General features: G+C 40.0%; 1 protein-coding gene across 1 annotated transcript in view; it reads left to right on the forward strand.

The window, feature by feature from the left end:
* Nucleotides 1–20,350, forward strand: part of LOC122551779 (contactin-associated protein-like 5) — an 879,926-nt gene that overhangs the window by 397,689 nt on the left and 461,887 nt on the right. The window contains exons 9-10 of the mRNA XM_043694242.1: nucleotides 13,701–13,844; nucleotides 18,925–19,096. Of these exons, the coding sequence (XP_043550177.1) occupies nucleotides 13,701–13,844; nucleotides 18,925–19,096 (316 nt within the window). The remainder of the gene's footprint in view (nucleotides 1–13,700; nucleotides 13,845–18,924; nucleotides 19,097–20,350) is intronic.

Here is a 20,350-nt window from a genome sequence, read left to right on the forward strand (position 1 = left end):
TACCTTCAGCAATGTATTTTGTCACATCCTCAAAAAAATCAATAAAGCTTGTGAGGCATGACCTGTCCCTCACAAAGCCATGTTGACTATTTCTAATCAAACTATGCTTTTCCAAATAATCATAAATCCTGTATCTCAGAATCCTCTCCAGTAATTTGCCCACCACTGACATAAGACTGACTGGTTTATAATTCACAGGGTTATCCCAATTTCTTTCCTTGAACAAGGGACTAACATTTGCCAGCCGCCAATTATCTGGCTATACTCCAGAGACAGTGAGGACACAAAGATCATCGCCAAAGTTGCAGCAGTCTCTTCCATTGCTTCCTGTAGTAACCTTGGGTATATCCTGTCTGGCCCAGGGGACTTATTTATCCTCATGTTTTTCAAAATTTCCAGCACATCCTCCTTCTTAACATCAACCTGTTTTAGCATATCAGCCTGTTTCACGCTGTCCTCAAAAATGACAAGTTCCCTCTCACTAGTGAATACCGAAGCAAATTATTCATTAAGGACCTCCCCTACTTCCTCAGATTCCAGGCACATGTTCCTTCTACTATTCCTGATCTGTCCTACCCTCATTCTGGCCATCTTCTTGTTCCTCACACAAGTGTAGAATACCTTAGGGTTTTCCTTAATCATATCAGCTAAAGCTTTTCCATGTCCCCTTCTAGCTTTCCTATGTCCATTCTTCAGTTCTTTCCTGGCGAGCTTGTAAACCTCTAGAGCCCTGTCTGATTCTTGCTTCTTCAACCTTACGTAAGCTTCCTTCTTCCTCTTGACTAGATGTTCCACTTCCTTGTCACCCAAGGTTCCTTCAACCTACCATCTCTTCCTTGCCTCAGTGGGACAAACCTATGCAGCACTCACAGCAAGCACTCCCTAAACATCCTGCACATTTCTGTTGTGCATTTCCCTTAAATATCTGTTCCTAAGTTATGCTCCACAGTTCCTGCCTAATACCATTGTAATTCTCCTCCCCCAATTGAATACTTTCCCATACCATCTGCACCTATCCCTCTCCATGACTATAGTAAAGGTCAGAGAGTTGTGATCACTATCACCGAAATGCTCTCCCACTGAGATTTCTGATAGGGCGACATAGTGGCTCAGTGATTAGCACTGCTGCCTCACAGCGCCAGGGTCCCGGGTTCAATTCCAGTCTCGAGTGACTGTCTGTGTGGAGTTTGCACATTCTCCCCGTGTATGCTTGGCTTTCCTCCAGTTGCTCCAGTTCCCTCCCACAATCCAAAGATGTGCAGGTTAGGTGAATTGGCCATGCTAAATTGCCCATAGTGTTCAGGGATGTGTACGTTAGGTGCATTAGTTAAACATTAATATAGGGGACGGGATTGGGTCTCAGTGGGTTACTCTTCGGAGGGTTGGTGTAGACTTGTTGGGCCAAAGGGTCTGTTTCCACACTGTAGGGGTTTTCTGATTCTTAGGGATTCTATGATAACCTGGCATGGTTGGTTGCCAAGCACCAAATCCAGTGTGCCTCCTTCTCTAGTCGGCCTATCTACATATTGAGTCAGGAATCCTTCATCTTTAAGGCCTAACCACATGTCATTTCAAGTAGCCTCTCAGGGAACTGAAACATCTCAGAAAGGGAAGTTGGCACCTGTCTTTACAAATAGGAGGTCCTGGTTGATAGGATGGTTGAGAGGCGGGCCACTCTCTACCTGCCAGACCACCAGAAGCAGGCAAGGCATCAAACCTGACTGACCCTGACATGGATAGCGGCCTGAGTCCATGATGCCATCAGGGTCAGACAAAATTCACAACAGTACAGGGAAAAGGTCAATGATGTTCTGCACTTTGTAGGGTTAGGTAGGACTAGCTACTCTGCTTTCTCACACTGACACTTACTCTGCCACTGTACACAAACCTTACCAATGGTCATGGAAACCAGCTTCACCATTCCATAAAACATCCAGAGGACCAAGCTATTGTTCTGGGGATGTGAGTTCAAATACCACCAGGGCAAATGGTGATATGTGATTTCATTTTTCATCTGGAATAATAATAATGATGACCATGTAACCACATAAGTTGACAATGGTTATATTAATAATGCTCTACAGGGAAGGAAATCTTTCATCTTTACCTCCGTGCAACCCCAGACACTCAGCAATGTGGTTGACTCTTAACTATCCTCTGAAAGTAGCTGCTCAGTTGAAGGGAAATTAGGAATGGGCAACAAATGCTGGTCTAACTAGCAATGACCAGAGAGAAATATCAGTAAAACTGGCAAATAGCAGAGACAGTACACTTCAAAAATGGAGGTCGAGAATGACCAGTGTGTTCATTTCCAAGTATTACTTCTTTTAAAAGTTGCATTTTCTCTGCTTGCCCATATCCTATGAAAAATAAAGGAAAACAAATTTGAGATATATGTTTATTGTGAAAATAATACAACATTGCATCGAATACCTTTTTATAAAAAGTTGATTTTTTTCTACTTATTGCTCTCTCAAACTGACAAAAAAAGCAATAGACAATAGACAATAGGTGCAGGAGTAGGGCATTCTGTCCTTCGAGCCAGCACCACCATTCATTATGATCATGGCTGATCATCCTCAATCAGTATCCTGTTCCTGCCTTATCCCCATAACCCTTGATTCCACTATCCTTAAGAGCTCTATCCAACTCTTTCTTGAAAGTATCCAGAGACTTGGCCTCCACAGTCTTCTGGAGCAGAGCATTCCATACACCCACCATTCTTTGGGTGAAGAAGTTTCTCCTCAAATCTGTTCTAAATGGCCTACCCCTTATTTTTAAACTGTGTCCTCTGGTTCAGGACTCACCCATCAGCGGAAACATGCTTCCTGCCTCCAGAGTGTCCAATCCTTTAATAATCTTATACGTCTCAATCAGATCCCCTCTTAGCCTTCTAAACTCAAGCATATACAAGCCCATACAAGCACCTATTATACAACAGATATTTCAAATTGTTTGCTCATTGTTTGCCAAATAATACATGGGGAGACGGAGGTATCAGTGATGCCAAACACTGGGGAATAGGGAAGAACTTGCCAGGTTTGGTGTCAAGAGTTCTTGATGTGATCCAAATTGATTAGCCAGTCTTTTGGAACTGAAAGACTAGCTTTTGTAAAGAAAATTTGAACTGTCAGGCAGATTTTCTAACCTGGTATGGTTTTCCTTAAAATAGAGACAAACATTCTTATACTTGCTTAATAAATGGTAGGTTCAATTTGCTTGCACACCTCAAGCAGGTTCAATCAAGATTCAAACTGATAAGCAACAGTGAGAAAGTAACTGAGGCAAAAATCGTTCCTTTTTTAAAATATCTCTTTGTGGGATGTAGATATCACTGGATAGGCCAACATTTATTGTCATCCCTAATTACCGAGAGGGCAATTAATGGTCAACCACATTGCTGTGAATTTTGAGTGATGTATAGGTCAGATCAGGTAAGGACAGCAAATTTCTTTCCCTAAAGTACATTAGTGAACCAGATGGCTTTTGTACAACAATTGACAGTAGTTACATGGTCACCACTAGGTGAGCTTCTAATTTCCAGAATTTAATTAATTCAATTTTTAGTGAGTTAAAGTTTTACCATCTGTGGAGGTGGAATTTGAACCAACATTAACCTGGGTGCTGGATTACTACACCAGAGAAATCATCCTTATGCCACCACCTGTCTCAGCCTTCTGCTACTGTGTGAACACCTCATGGCTGCTGATCATTTGGTGTTATCCTGTCCTTGGCTTTTCAGCAGACACAGCTCTTAAAGTAGTGACACATGAGCTGACAGCTCTGATTTTGTTTGAAGTGTCTAAATCACACCACAAATCTCAAAGATGCATAAAAATTGTCACTCCCACAAAAGGGGAAGTCAAGATTTTGGAATTATTTTTCACCTCGTTATTTGTGGATTTCTGCAGAAAATATCGTGCTCCTTAACGATAGTCATAATATTCACCTGTCCCCAACTGGAAAATGTGGGAATGGAATCAACTTGGCATTGTGTCATCCATGTTCCTTGCTTGGTGATGTCAAACATCCAGCAATGCGTATGTGTGTATGTAGTGTGTGCAAATTAGCACAAAGCAGCAGTTCTTATTCAATGGTTGAACAGCCACATGGGGCTGAATGTCCCGCTCATAGTCCTAGTTTCTATGTTGGAATGTGCTGTATGTATGTCTACATGCAGAGTGAAAATATGGTGCAAAGCAGATATTTCTATTGGCAGCTGTCACAACATCAAGTATGAACATTAGGTTGAGAAATGATAAGTAACATTGCTAAAATCATTATAGTGACAATAGAATGATGTGAGAGGAGCTTTTAAGGTCTGAGTACCACAAAATGAAGTACTGCTACCCTTCTCAAAATTTTCTTCTGAATTTAAGCTAGCAAATAAATCATAGTCTCAAAGTTCACAATTCTGATTACAATGCCGTGTTGCTGTACCAGAAGTCTGAAAATCTTTGGTTCCATCAACATAATTGTGAGAAATCTAAAACCCAGTGTGGTGCAAAATATCATGGTAGCTCACCATCACCTGTTTTATTCCTCTTGCAAAGTTTGTGAATGGATTGAATCCCAGTTTGTCACTCAGAAATTGATTAAAGTCACATCTTACACATCTCTACTCCATTCTCAGTTAATCCAACTCTGAATCGTCCATTTAAACATTAGCAGAAGGCAATCACAGTGTGAGTCCAAAATTTATTTCAGGTGTGGATTCTCTTGAGCATTATTGTAACTCTGGGAATTAAACACTTGGTGAAATACCAGAGACACAACAGAAAGGGTTTTAACATAAAATTCCTCTGGAGAAACTCAATTCCAAGACTGAAAAGACATTCAAAAATGTTTTCTTTCATAATATTACTATCATCCTCTTCCATATTTGCTAATGGAATTTATGTTTTTCCACTTAATTTTTCTGTTTCTCTCACACCTCAGAGAGTAATTAGATTTTTAAAAATATATTTGCAGATATAATTAGTACAAATGTAATGCACTAACTGTGTCTACATTAGAGTGGTGCTGGAAAAGCATAGCAGGTCAGGCAACATTCGAGGAACAGGAAAATCAATGTTTCAGGCAAAAGCCCTTCATCAGCACTAATGCAACATCATATAAAACTTGTGGAGAAAGACTGTAAATTCGCAGTGTACAACACAATTTGATTGACAATTCTACAGGAAATAATTAATCCAATCCTTGAGTTAAGACAGTACCGTGTACCAATATTTTCTGGAAAATTCAGATCAATAATACAATCTAAGTTTTTCTTATTTACGCACAGCTGGTGGATGTTATATATTGCTGCATACATTTTGTTATATGTTATAGCTAGGAACTAAAGTTATTTATGAGTATTTCAGTTGGGAACACTTCAAAGTTTCATCTAGATAGACGTGCAATATTTAGCTGAACCACTAGGAACTGGATTGGAACAGTCTGATCCGAAGGTTTCTTATGAAAATATGAACGTACAAAATCGGGTCATGGCTGATTTGTGTCTGATTCAATTGACACTTTCCCATCTACCCCCGTAAACTTGGTTTCTTTGTCTAACAAGAATCTATCAACCTTGGGCTTAACACCGTTCAATGATCTTGCCTCCACATCTTCTGAGGCAACAAGTTCCTAAGTTGCACAAACAACAGAGAGAGAAAAAAACCTCCTCATCTCTGTTCTGAAAGGCGACCCCCAATTTGAAAACAGTGTACCCTAGTTCTGGACTGAATCATGTCAACCTTGTCAAGATCATTCAGGATCTTATATACTTCAATCAGATCACCATCCACTCTTCTAAAACCCTAGCCCTGTCCCACCTATCCTTGTAAAACAATTATCAACCCAATAAGCCTCCTTAGAACTGCTTATTGATTAGAACAAGGTCAGTCAGGTGGATCTCAAAAAATATGATTTCCTTGACTGGGGCTAATAGCCTGGTACAATCAGGGACCCATGGCTGATAGATATAAATGGGAGTGTCAGGGGTTCTGTTCACTGTAGGAGCCAGCTCTGAACTAACTGGACCAGTGCCACGTACTATGGATGTGGAAATAAAGGGTGAATTGGTGATGGGCTACTGATCTTCATGGAGTTATTTCAGGTGCAATTCTTCCTTAAATAAGGAAACCAAACTGCACACAGTATTCAAGATGTGCCCTCACCAGTGCCCTGTATAGCTGAAGCACAAAATCCATATTTTTATGTTCAATTCCTCTTGCATTAAGGGATAGTTGAACCTTCTCTTGAGCCTTTGTGATTATGTGCTATCTCTGCAATTTGTAACTTGTGTAACTCTGTAACTTGTGTACCAGAACGCCTAAGTCCCACTGCACCTCAGCATTCTGCAGTTGATTGCTGTTTAAGAAGATTCTGCTTTTTTATTCCTCCTGCCAAAGTGAACAACTGCAGATTTTCCCACTCGAAAATGCAACATAGTCCAATAGTCTGTACCAGCAGCTTGCAAGAGTTAAACAGATAAGAGTTCTCATTAATTGCACAACAAATAATTTGTATCAACATATAATCTATCAGGTTGACATTTTGAATCATAGAATAGAATCACAGATTATCGTAGATTTTATCCTGGTGTCAACCCTGGGGAAAATGTTACTGATGTGAATTGTTATTTATAATATATTGTGTTGGCACCAGAGAAGTCACAATAGTTATGTTGTATCAGCAACAGAGTTGATTGTATTTTGTAATTATTTATCTTTTTTAGTTACTTTCCTAAACAGAATTGATGGGTTTGTGATTAATTATCCATAGAGAATCAGTGGAGGACATTCAATTCCCCCAATGCTGTGCTGACCCTTGTAGATTGTTGCGAAAACACATCTGGTTCACTCATACCCTTCAAGGAAGCAAACCTGACACCCTCACCTTGCTCTCACTTGCATGTGACTTCCTCTCTGGGCAATTATGCAATGGCAATAAATGCTGATCTGGTCAGCAATGTCCATATCCTTGAACGAATAAAAATATTGCAGGTTTATTCAAAGAGAGGCAAAACTTACATATTTAGAGCACCTTTCATGATATACCAAATCTTATTAGTACTTTTGAGTTGTAGTCACTGGTACAGGCAATTCATTCAGTTGGTAGAACAGACTGGAGGAGCTGAATAGTCTATTCCTGCTCATGCTATACACATTCATAAGCCATTTGGAAGGGCTGGGCTGGTTAGTCAAAACTTTATTATCAATCATTATCTTATAAAAAGACATTGGAAGCATGTTTGGAGCTCGTTCATTTAATTACTTATGAATCTTTCGGTGAGCAGGCTTTGTGGGGTGAAATTGCCAGGAAAGGAGTGTATATTGAGCTCTTCGTGAATCAGTAACTTGTTTTACACTGTTCATGATTTTCAAGAGTGTTTTCCATTTGCTCCACTTTTGTACTCTTGTCTACTGACCTAAACTGTCTTGGCAATTTCAATTAGTTTTTTAAAGACATTGAAATATTGTGAGAAAGTTGCATTATCATTGGGAAGCAGCAATCAGCCATGACTTCTGACTTGCTGATCAAGGAAGTACAGATACAAATGTAACCGTTTCAGCACTTGCCCTTTGGCTTCTGAAACATTGTATGCCCCAGAGACACTTGAGGGCTTCAACACTTCTCACTGACATTGATGACCTATGTTGTTCAATGATTCCATATTGTTGCTCAGGACTTTTCTATCCTGTGAGATTATTGATAAAATAGACATTTGGACAAGTTAAAAGACATTTAGATAAGTACATGAATAAAAAAAGAGTTTAGGGGAGTATGGGCCAAATCCAGGCAGGTGGGACTAGTTTAGATTAGGAATGTGGTCGGCATGGATGAGGTGGACCAAAGGGTCTGTTTCCATAGAACATAGAACATAGAACAATATAGCACAGAACAGGTCCTTCGGCCCACGGTGTTGTGTCGAATATTTGTCCTAGCTTAAGCACCTATCCATGTACCTATCCAATTGCCGCTTAAAGGTCACCAATGATTCTTACTCAGCCACTCCCACAGGCAGCGCATTCCATGCCCCCACCACTCTCTGGGTAAAGAAACTACCCCTGACATCCCCCCTATACCTTCCACCCTTCACCTTAAATTTATGTCCCCTTGTAACACTCTGTTGTACTTGGAGAAAAAGTCTCTGACTGTCTACTCTATCTATTCCTCTGACCATCTTATAAACCTCTATCAAGTCACCTCTCATCCTTCTCCATTCCAATGAGAAAAGGCCTAGCACTCTCAACCTATCCTCGTACGACCTATTCTCCATTCCAGGCAACATCCTGGTAAATCTCCTCTGCACCCTCTCCAAAGCTTCCACATCTTTCCTAAAATGAGGCGACCAGAACTGCACACAGTACTCCAAATGTGGCCTTACCAAGGTCCTGTACAGCTGCAACATCACCTCACGACTCTTGAATTGAATCCCTCTGTTAATGAACGCTAATACACCATGGGCCTTCTTACAAGCTCTATCCACCTGAGTGGCAACTTTCAAAGTTGACCCCAAGATCCCTCTGCTCCTCCACCTTACTAAGAACCCTACCGTTTCCATGTTGTATGACTCTCTGACTCTATAGTTCCACTTCCTGTATGAGATTATGAAATGGAATAATACAATTCACCCAGATGCAGGAGAAATTCTTTCACCTCTCTCTTCTACAGATTGAAAAATAATGTTTACCTGAGTAGCAAATATAATACAAGATATTTACATATCTTCCACCAAATATGCATTTACTGTCACTACGTACATACAGTGCAAATTGCACAACATCTTAATGAGGACTGAGGTGGTCAGTGAAATCCATGTTATCATCCTCACAGTGTCTTTCTGTCAAATTAACAATAGGTGTTGCATGATGCTGTTAAATTAGTTTAATAGTCATGGTGAGATCACCTATTGAGTGCACCGAAACTAATACTGCATTATGTCAGATGCTTACAACCAAATGCCTACAATGGACTTTATTATTTCATTAGGATCTTTCTGCAACTATTTGGTGAATTAATTTTGACATGGGAAAAAAGTTGAATACATGATTGAGGAGGACAGTTCAAGGTTGGGGAGACACTTGAGGCTGGTGGTTAGATAAGGAGGCTGGTAATTGAAAAAGCACCAGGGTCAATCATGTTTCTGTCTGACCCTGTCACAAGCAGTGCCTACTTTCCAATTAGCATGTTATGGCAATGTTTTTACAAACCTCCTTCAGCATAACGTAGGGGATTTATTGCACTTCAGCTAGACAGCTCCTTCAATAAGAAAAAAAAAACAACCAAGTTGAGGAGATAAAGATCTTCATTGTAGCAGAACATTAAGGATGTAGTTTTCAAGGAGCATTAAAAGCAGTTCACAATTTTAGTGTCAAGTTAGACCCCAAGATCAATTTCCTACCTGATATCTGTGCCATGGCTAATGCTACCTATTTCTACCTCTACAATATTGCCCAACTTCATCCCTGGCTCAATTCATTTACTGCTGAAATCTTCATTCATGCGTTTGTTATCTCGAAGCTTGACTATAATCCACTGCAGTTTCTGGCATTCAAAACTCTGTAAACTTATGGTCATCCAAAACTCTGCTGCCCATGTCCTAACTGACACCAAGTTATCTCAATACACAAAGATTATTGGCTACCGGAGAAACAATTTATTGCTTCCAAAATTCTCATCTTTGCTTTCAGATCCGTCCCTCGTCCCTCGCTACAATATTCACAAACAGCACTGTGGGTGTACTACACTACAGTAGTTCAATAAGATCGCTGATCATGTTCTTCTCTGGATCAATTAGAGATGAGAAGTATGCAATGGCCTATCCAGCAACCCTGAAATCTCATGAAAGAAAATCCTCTTCAAGCCCTACAACTCTCTGCGACCCTCCCCTACTAACCTCTTGAGCATCAAGGCTTCATTGGTGGCTATGCCCGCTGTTCCTTTGGTCCCAAGCTTTGGAATTCCATTCCTGTACCTCCCTGCCTCGCTACTTTGTTTTCCTCTCTCAGGCTCAAATACAACAAAAACAGTAAAGCTGTTGTTGATGCATTTAGTTGTCCTGCATCAACCTGGAAAAATCAACAAATAAATGCCAGCAGTAGAAGATCAAGATTAACTTGTGGCGTTATGTAGAATAAAATCGTTACAGAACAGAAGTAGTCCATTCAGCCTATTGTGCGTGCTAACTCTCTTTAAGAGCAATTTACCTCATGCCTTCCTCCTATTTTCTGCAAATGTTTTCATCTTCAGATATTGATCCAATTCTCTTCCAAAAGCCTTGGGCGAATTTGCCTCCAGATCACGTTTTCAGGAACATTCTCCCTGATAGTGTTGTCAGAAGTAACACTGTCACTGGTTTTGCACAATTTCAATTGCTGAACTTGAAACATGGAGCATACATTAGTCATGGGATGGTTTTCACCTTTCTGTGAGCACTAGGGTCAAATCTCTAATGTATTCACCATATTCCTTTGAACTGCACTTTTGTTAGTGTCAGAAAAAGATCTCAGTGACAAGGTGTTCTAAATGGGTTAACTTTTGACTGACAGTCAATCGGAGATAGAATACATATCACAATGCCTGAATTTTTTTGTCCCTTTCTTGTGGATTTGATTTTTATTTTCAGGCAATAGTTTGATGCGCATGTTACATATTCAGATGCAAGAGTACAGCTGTAAAGTCAAATATACAAAACTTGATGGATGTCTCAAACAAAAATATTCACAAATTACGTTTCATCTTTTATGTTGTAAATCAGAATTTTAGAAAGTACAATAAAAAGCATAAATGTCAGCCCAATATTTCCAATCCCCTTCATTTTGCAGTGTATAAACCTTCCAAGATTATGTCAATCTTTTGAGATTGTATTTAAATTCAAACTATTGATCAGCAGCCAATATTCCTGTGACAAAAAGAATAAGCCTAACAACTGACTTTTAATACAGAACCTTGAACATCCCAAAGTACTATAGAGGTGCATCATCAAACAATTTAATGCCCAGATTCTTTAGGTGATGCTTGGGAAAATGATTAAATCGATGAGCTTTGAGCTTCAAATAAAAGACAATAAAAGAGAGAGGTGTACAAATTTAGCTTTGGAATTTCAGAGTTTAGAACTTTCAGAACTGAAGTCATGGTCACTGAAGGTCGAATATTTAATATTAAGAATGCTCGTGGGGTCAGACCTGGAAGAGGGTAGATATTCCAGTGGATTGTAGACTGGAAGAAGATTTTTGAAATAGGAAGTGGAGCGACAAAGGAATTTGAGAAGTAGGGTGAGTGTTTTAAAATCTAAGCAATGCTTAACAAAATAAATGGGACTTCTTATGACAAAGAAAATAGAATTTTAAAGAACCTCTAGTCCACAGAGGAGCGTTGTTATAGGTTAGACAGAGGTTTATTCAAATAACCACGGCTACATTTAACAAGTGGATGAGAGTTTCAGCATCAGATGAGCTGAAGGGGGACAGAGATGGGTGAAGGTCTGGAGATGGAAATTGACATTCTTATCAGAAATCAGCAGATGATGTGATGTATTCATTTCAGAGTCAAGTATGAAACCGAGACTGCCAGACTGTTGCCAGAGTGTGGGATCAATTCGGTGATTGGGAAACATAATTTGTGACAGGGCCAAAATTACTGTCTCCAGGTTTTCAGATATTCACTTGGAGGAGGTCTATCCTGCAGTGTGTATTTAATAAGCAGGGTGACAGTCAGGGAGCTGAAAGAAGTGATAGTGAAGTAGGCTGTAAACTGAGGCAGTAAGTGCATGTCCATGAGAAGGCCCTCTGATCTGCCTCCCTTCTGAGAATCTGAAGGGGATGTGGATTTATTGGAGTTTGACCCCTTCCGTTCATTGGTGGTAAATTCCATTTAAGTAGGTATGTATTCCTTTCTTGTCAGCCCTTCTAAGGAGGTGGTGGTTTAGTGATAATGTCATTGGAGAGTCGAAGCTCTTAAATTTGTGAACACATGTTCACTTCCCACCAGGGCCATGAAAACCCATCTGGTTTACAAATATCTTTCAGGAAATTGACCACCCTTAACTGGTCTGACCTTGATGTGACTCCACACCACAGCAATGTGGTTGACTCTTGACCACCCTCTGAAATGGCCTAGCAAGCAATTCATTTCAAGGGCAATTAGGGATGGGTGACAGATGCAGGCCTTGCCAGTGATGCCCACATCCTATGAAAGAATGAATGAAAAGATACCAGAAATGATATGAGAAGACATTTTAAATTTAGAGTTGGATCATTCAGGAATGAAGTCAGGAAACAGTTCCTAACGGACAGGAGAACCAAATTCTGGAATTACTATTCTCAAAATCTGTCAACTGCGTCAATTGAAATTTTGATGATGCGTCAATTGAAATCTTTAAGAGTGGAAGCAATTGGGTCATTGAATATGAATTAAGGCAAAGGATCGATGAGCTTGTGGTTCAGGGCAGCTATGTTCCACTTAAAATGGCAGAGTTGGTGGATTATTTTTGCTATGTTCTTACCTAATGATTCTAACAAATATACTTCCAATAGACTTAAAGATTTATACATACACACATAGACTTAGGTCATATTATGGGCCACATGTAGATCCTAAAAGAAAAGGAAATTGAATGATATTCAATATCTGGGTATAACATTTTGGTCGAGACTTTGAGTAAGTTTGTACTCACTACCTATCCTTGCTCCATGGCTCCCCCTCTTGGATGACAATCTATTGCTGTGATATGTGGGGTCTAGCATTGGGTGGATGCGTTGCTCATGCTGCCTACCCCTTCCCACCAACACTGTCATTGTAGCTGGCACCAGTACTCATCCACATGTAATCAATGACCCAAAGTCTGACTAAATCAAAGGCTATGAGAGTATGTCAGGAAGATGGAGTTAAGGTAAAAGTTAGTCATAATATTGTTGAATGGTAGAGCTCGCTCAAGGGGCCAAATAGCCTATTACTGCCTCCATTCCCTATGTGCTTATGTTCTATTTCTGTCTGGCAACCTGATTTATGTATTTAACTGCAAAGCACCTACTGCTATTTTAATGACCAAATTCTTGGCACTGTTATAAGCAAAACCTTTATGTTAACCCATTTACAAGGTAGCACTCAATACATTGCTTGAACAGGCCTCAGTCTACAAAAATCATCGAGATGGTGAATGGAGTCAGGGTGAGGTAGGGAATTGGGAAAGCAGATAATGTGTGGCGGGGATGATTGGACATAAACGTAATTCAGTTTCTATTTTAAAAACTGTCACAAAGTTATTTTTGCTTGGCAGAAACAGAAAGAGCACATCTCTTGTAGCAATTTTGATATTTTTTGGATTGGCTATGGCCATTAGTAAAATAGGACTCAGATACTGTTAGTTTACCCACTCATGTGTTTGTTACTAATGCTGTATTAGCACAGAGCCGCGGATACCAAAAAGTCTTTGTTGAAATTAAATCATTTAAATTTTCATGTGTGTATTAGATGGAATCTACATGCAGTAGCTCAGAATCAATTCATGATTATAAACTTTCAAAGCTAAATTACTGATCCTCTGTTATGCTGAAAATATGTTGACGATCCAGATCACAAATTTAAAAATCACAAATGGTGATGATGCAACTGCATAACCTCAGTGCAAGAGGTAGTGTCGCCATTTATCATAGTAATTCTACTCACGTTACTATCTTCAATTTTATGATGATCTCACTTACATTTTTCAGGTAAGCACTTGAATGATGGGCAGTGGCATTGCATTCATTTCAATGCAAGAAGGAATCATGTCAGTATCACACTGGACAATGATGCTGCATCGACGGTTCATTCAACTGTGCAGATTCATTCAGGAAACAGTTATTATTTTGGAGGTAAGACAGATCCCTTGCTTCACATTTATCAATTCTGCTTATTATTAATTTTATTTAATATGTTATTGCTTTACAATCTTGTGAATCAACAACATCCAATTGAGTCCCTCCATAAAATTCACAACAGCAAAGACTCTACTCTTGCCACAGACATATGCAGACTAGCTAAATCCATTTATCTATTGATCTAAAGGAAAGTTCACTAAAGAGTTTTCTTAAACCCCAGGACTAATTCAATTCCTGTCTTCCATTATTTAAGTATTCAAGAAGTCAGCAAATTTCCTTTTCATATTATCTGAAAAGGGTTCAGCTTGCTGAAAGAGTGATTTAAGCATATTTTCACAGGAACTTTCAAAATGCAGTTGAAGCAAACTAATTTGGAGAGTTTGGAAAAAATGCTGGACTATTTAACAAAATTGGATATATCTTTCAAAGAGCCAGCACAAACATAATGGGCAGAGTGGCTCCCTTATCCAGTATAAGATTTTAAGAAGTGTGAAGACTACTGCTTTTACTTAGATTACCTACAGTGTGGAAACAGGCCCTTCGGCCCAACAAGTCCACACCGACCCTCCGAAGAGCAACCCACCCAGACCCATTCCCCTACATTTACCCTTTCACCTAACACTGCGGGCAATTTAGCATGGCCAATTCAGCTAACCTGCACATTTTTGGACTGTGAGAGAAAACCAGAGCACCCGGAGGAAACCCACGCAGACACAGGGAGAATGTGCAAACTCCACATTGAACCTGGGTCTCTGCTGCCCTGTGAGGCAGCAGTGCTAATCACTGTGCCACCGTGCTGCCCCCATTTTTACTAAATGTTTCTGTATTATTGATTGTGGACTGCAACGGGAAAAGGACTGCTTTAGAAACTAAAGATTGTAGAAGTGGTTGCTGCACTTTTTAAAAGTAGGCTACCAGCACATATTGGAAGTGCTGCTAACACTGTTGCTTGTATGAACAGTGGGATAGATTAATGCAAACAGATTTGGGGTAGTACAATGGCAGGTCCGGCTGGCAACAAGTATCTGATTGGTCTGTGAAATGATAAACGATTGTCAATGACAAAGATGTCCTGCCTGTCAAAAACTATCCAATTGTTTGCCAGCTAGCTGAACAGTTTGTGGATGTGAATGAGATCACTAGAAACCTTTGAAACTCCAGACGGTGTTTCTGTCCAAAAAAAACAAAATCTTGAATAAGTGCTGTTTGTTTTCTTGATTTGATTTAATTTATTGTTGTCACATTACACCCCGACAGTAGATGCACAAAAACAGGCTCAACATTCGATTTGAAGTTAGTTGAGTCCATTCAGCAGTGTAATAACAGAGGAGAAGAAGCTGTTCTGGAACCTGTTGGTGCATGTGTTCAAGCTTCTGAATCCTCTGCCTGATGGAAGAGGTTGCAAGAGAATATTATCAGAACAGGAGGAGTTTTTGATGATGTTGGCAGCCTTTCCATGGCAACGGGAGATGTAGATGTAGTCCATGGATGGGAAGTTGGCTTTCATGCTGATCTGAGCTCTGTGCACCACTTTCTGTAGTTTCTTATGAACCTGAGCAGAGCAATTCCTTTCAAAGCCATTATTCATGCAGATAGAATGCTTTCTGTGGTGCAGCTGTAAAGGCTGGTGAGGGTCCTTATAGACATGCTGAAAATCCTATGCCTCCTGAAGAGAAAGCGGCATTGTTGTGTTTTCTTGATTGTTGCATCTACGTGGGAGGTCCAGGACAAATTATTGATTATCGTCACTCCTCGCAACTTAATGCTCTTGACCTCAGATCCATTGATGTAGGCAGGAGCGTTTCATCACCCTTTCTTCCTAGTTTTGACCAGTCTTTAGTCTTGCTGACATTGAGAGAGAGGTTGTCCTCACTGCACCACATCACCAATCTGCACAGCTGATCTGCACAGGATCGGAGTGCACAGCCGGAGACTCTGTCTGGGCCAGTCACTTTCCTCGTGTTTACTCTCAAGAAGGCTGATCTGACGTCTACAACGGGACAGCGGGAACTGGTGGATCAGGGGTTGCCCGAGCAGATGACACTGCACCACAGGCATTCTGCTCAAGCCGAGATAGAAAGCATTGTGGACAGAGGCTATTGAAATACTTCCCCAGTTTTGCCCTCCACCAAAAAAAAAATTGTATGTGCTTGTCTTCATATGTTCACATTGAAAGATTTATAACAGAGTTAGAGTTTAAACTAATGGAGTTACATTGCAACACTTCATATCCAGAACATAGAACATAGAACAGTACAGCACAGAACAGGCCTTCAACCCACGATGTTGTGCCGACCACTGATCCTTATGTATGCACCCTCAAATTTCTGTGACCATATGTATATCGAGGAGTCTCTTAAATGTCCCCAATGCCCTGCCTCCACAATTGCTGCTGGCAACGCATTCCATGCTCTCACAACTCTCTGTAAAGAACCCGCCTCTGACATCCCCTCTATATTTTCCTCCAACCAGCTTAAAACTATGACCCCTCGTGTTAGTCATTTCTGCCCTGGGAAATAGTCTCTGGCTATCGACTTTATCTATGCCTCTCATTACCTTGTATACCTCAATTAGGTCCCCTCTTCTCCTCCTTTTCTCCAATGAAAAAAGTCCAAGCTCTATAAAACTTTGGTTAGACCGCACTTGGAAAGGTCCCCTCTTCTCCTCCTTTTCTCCAATGAAAAAAGTCCAAGCTCAGTCAACCTCTCCTTATAAGATAAGCCCTCCAGTCCAGGCAGCATCCTGGTAAGCCTCCTCTGAACCCGCTCCAAAGCATCCATATCTTTCTTATAATAGGGCGACCAGAACTGGACGCAGTATTCCAAGTGCGGTCTAACCAAAGTTTTATAGAGCTGCAACAAGATCTCACGACTCTTAAACTCAATACCCCTGTTAATGAAAGCCAAAACACCATATGCTTTCTTAAGAATCTGTGTATATGTAGTGACAATCAGTCATAGGCATTCTTAAATACAGAAAGCTGGTCTATGCTTTCTCTTAACCTAGGTCTAAAAAGATAGGTAAATTGGGGAAATCACCAATTTCAAGCTGTATCGGTGAAGCTCTCCACAGCCTCAGACCAGCACTGTACTACTTTCTATACTGGGTCCTCTCGTTTCAACTTCTGCTTGTAAGCTGGCAGGAGGAACACCTTTTTTACCACTTGTGGTAAACTAAGCCTTTTAACCGATAGATCAGAAAACTGGTAGATGCTTTCTCTTAACCTGGGTCTTAAAAGATAGGTAAATTGGGGAATTCTGCATTATCTGATTAAATCTTTAATTTTTGCGACAATTCAGAATTCTCAGGCTTGACTTACAATGCATTACTCCAATAAGATGCGATAAAATCAATAATTCTCTCACTTCATTATTCACATCTAGCCGATAAATTGTTGTAGTGACACTGCATTTGTCCCATCACATCACATTTCTAAAAAGTATTCTGTCAATGCTTATCCTTTTTGGATATTTATCTTTTGTTAAGACTCTGGCTGATCTAGAATGCACTATTTCCACGAGGGATCTTTTCATATATCCGCTAATCCGTGCAGTGGGCTGGGAGAGAAGTATGTAATCATCTCTGATTTTAAAAAGCCCAAATGTGAAAATGCTCAGCATCTCTATAGGGAGAGCATCTATGTTATTTTTTTGGGCTCTGTTGTGATAATCTCTAGCCTCTCTTGAGATTTGTTAAAATAATTGTCTCTTTTTTTTCCATTCAGTATTTGCAGACAAAGGTATGCAACTTGCTTCATGCAGAAGCATAGAAGGAAGTCATTAGTTCCACTATGCATGGTGGACTCTTTAAAACAGCCTCCTCTTGGTCTCTTACCCCTTCACATCTCTTGACAATAGATGTCTGCATTTCTTCTATAAAACTGGTTCATACTTTTGAATGCATTAACGAAACCGTACCTTCATTCACTCATTTCTAAATATCTTTATATAACATATAACACGATCTATATGCATAACATATAACAAGATTTATATGCATGATATATAGCGTGATCTATATGCATAACATATAATGTGATCTATATGCATAACATATAACGTGATCTGTATGCATAACATATGCACAATATAAATCTTTTTAACATTTTGAATGAATAATCAGATTGTTCGCCAATTTATTTTTGCCCCAAAAACAATTCATTGTTAAATCTGAATATGTAGTTGGGCAACATGTGCTGAACAAAGCTGATTGTGCTAATCGCTGCACAAACAACAGATTTAAGATAATCAATGATGTTATACCAGGATTTGTTTAAGTTTACTAGAAGCAGCATCCATTTATACTTGTGGACCTATTTTCCAGGAGCTTGGAAATCTGTACATTCTCCAGCAAGGATTCGGCTAGAGTCAATACTCCAAGTAAATCAATACCCTTTTCTCCTGGAGCATAAATTGTTGTTCCTGTTTGAAAATGTGGCACTCTTGTACTTATCCTGATGAGTGCATTGTGATAATTTCAGCAGCACATATCTCTTTTCAGCAATATTCAAGTTATGAACTATTGAGTAATGATGTTCATGATGCAACTGACCACTCAGCCACTTTCTGATGTATTCAGCTTTTGAATATATTAAAGGAAACTGTACCTTCATTGACTCTGTTCTAGAGAATGGCTCCTCCATTCCTGATGAAGGGCTTATGCTTGAAACGTTGATTCTCCTGTTGCTCGGATGCTGCATGACCTGCTGTGCTTTTCCAGCACTACCATCGCCGCCGATACTCCAGCATCTGCAGTCCTCACTTTCTCCTGGTTGAACTCAGCCAACTTTAAAATGTATGATACTGATTGTTCTTTTACTTTTTCCATTAAATGCCTTAGTGACCGACTTTAATAGAAATTGTCAAGAAATCATAATGGAGTATCATTGTCTCTTACTTAAATTGGACTCATTACCATAAAGAAACCTACAGGGATAGTTTCTTGATTGTTTTTGTTGCCAAATGCAAAAGTAAATAATGACTTATTCCATGGTCTTTGATGTATGACTACTGTTGCACACTGAGCATGTCTTGATATTCTTAGCTAATTTTTATGCATGTGTTCTCTTTCTAAGGCTGCCCTGAAACTGTCAGAAATGCTGGATGTTCAAATCCCTTTGGTGCTTTCCATGGCTGCATGCGACTCATCTTCATAGACAATCAGCCAGCAGATCTCATTCTGGTTCAGCAAGGCTTGCTCGGAAACTTTAGTGACCTTCAACTAGACTTGTGCGGTATTGTAGACAGGTAACTATATTTCGTGACACATGTGGCCTGGACAACTGTACATTGTTCTGGTTAAAAACGATTGAGTAATACAAAAAAACACCACAGTGAGGTGCAGCATCAGCTCAAAATCTAAGTCAAAGACCAGAGTTTAACCATTAATAGTATCTGACAATTGTAAAGAAACCGAGGACAAGATTACTTGGTTCACATGTTTGTCCTTTGGACATAGAAGTAAATTTTTTTTTACACATTTTGGCATTTCACATTTTGTCAAGACAAGTGAGTGTGCTCAGGGTGGGATGATCTTTGGAGGGCCAGTGTAGACTCGATGGGCTGAATGACCTGCTTCCATACCGTAGGGATTCTATGATTAAAACAGATTAGCAGCTATTTGCTTTCTACAAATCTTTGTGTATTTCCTTCATTAGAACCATGGATACATTTCAAAATATATGGTCAATGGGAAAGTACGTTGCAACATTATGAAGAGGTGTTTTCTTCCAATAAGAATGGAACTGCAGCAAGGATTGTTTTTTGGATTTGTCAATTACCCTTTTAAACCTTCTGAGCATCTAACCTTTATTCGAGATGGCTTGCACTGCTTTACTTTTACATAAGAAAAAGTAAAACTCAGAGAGATCGCAGTTTCTTTCCCATGTGCCTTCTTTGCTTGTGCCTTCTGTCTACTTGTGCTGACACATTCAGGGATTTATAGACTTATAGAGTCATAGAGTCATAGAGATGTACAGCATGGAAACAGACCCTTCGGTCCAACCCGTCCATGCCGACCAGATATCCCACCCAATCTAGTCCTGCACCCTCCAAACCCTTCCTATTCATATACCCATCCAAATGCTTATTAAATGTTGCAATTGTACCAGCCTCCACCACATCCTCTGGCAGCTCATTCCATATACATACCACCCTCCCCTTTCCCTTCTCACCCTAAACCTATGCCTTCTAGTTCTGGACTCCCCAACCCCAGGGAAAAGACTTTGCCTATTTATCCTATCCATGCCCCTCATAATTTTGTAAACCTCCATAAGGTCACCCCTCAGCCTCCGACGCTCCAGGGAAAACAGCTCCAGCCTGTTCAGCCTCTCCCTGTAGCTCAGATCCTCCAACCCTGGCAACATCCTTGTAAATCTTTTCTGAAACCTTTCAAGTTTCACAATATCTTTCCGATAGAAAGGAGACCAGAATTGCAAGCAATATTCCAACAGTGGCCTAACCAATGTCCTGTACAGCCGCAACATGACCTCCCAACTCCTG

The sequence above is a fragment of the Chiloscyllium plagiosum genome, chromosome 7, assembly GCF_004010195.1.
Source record: "Chiloscyllium plagiosum isolate BGI_BamShark_2017 chromosome 7, ASM401019v2, whole genome shotgun sequence".
NCBI classification, from domain to species: Eukaryota; Metazoa; Chordata; class Chondrichthyes; order Orectolobiformes; family Hemiscylliidae; genus Chiloscyllium; species Chiloscyllium plagiosum.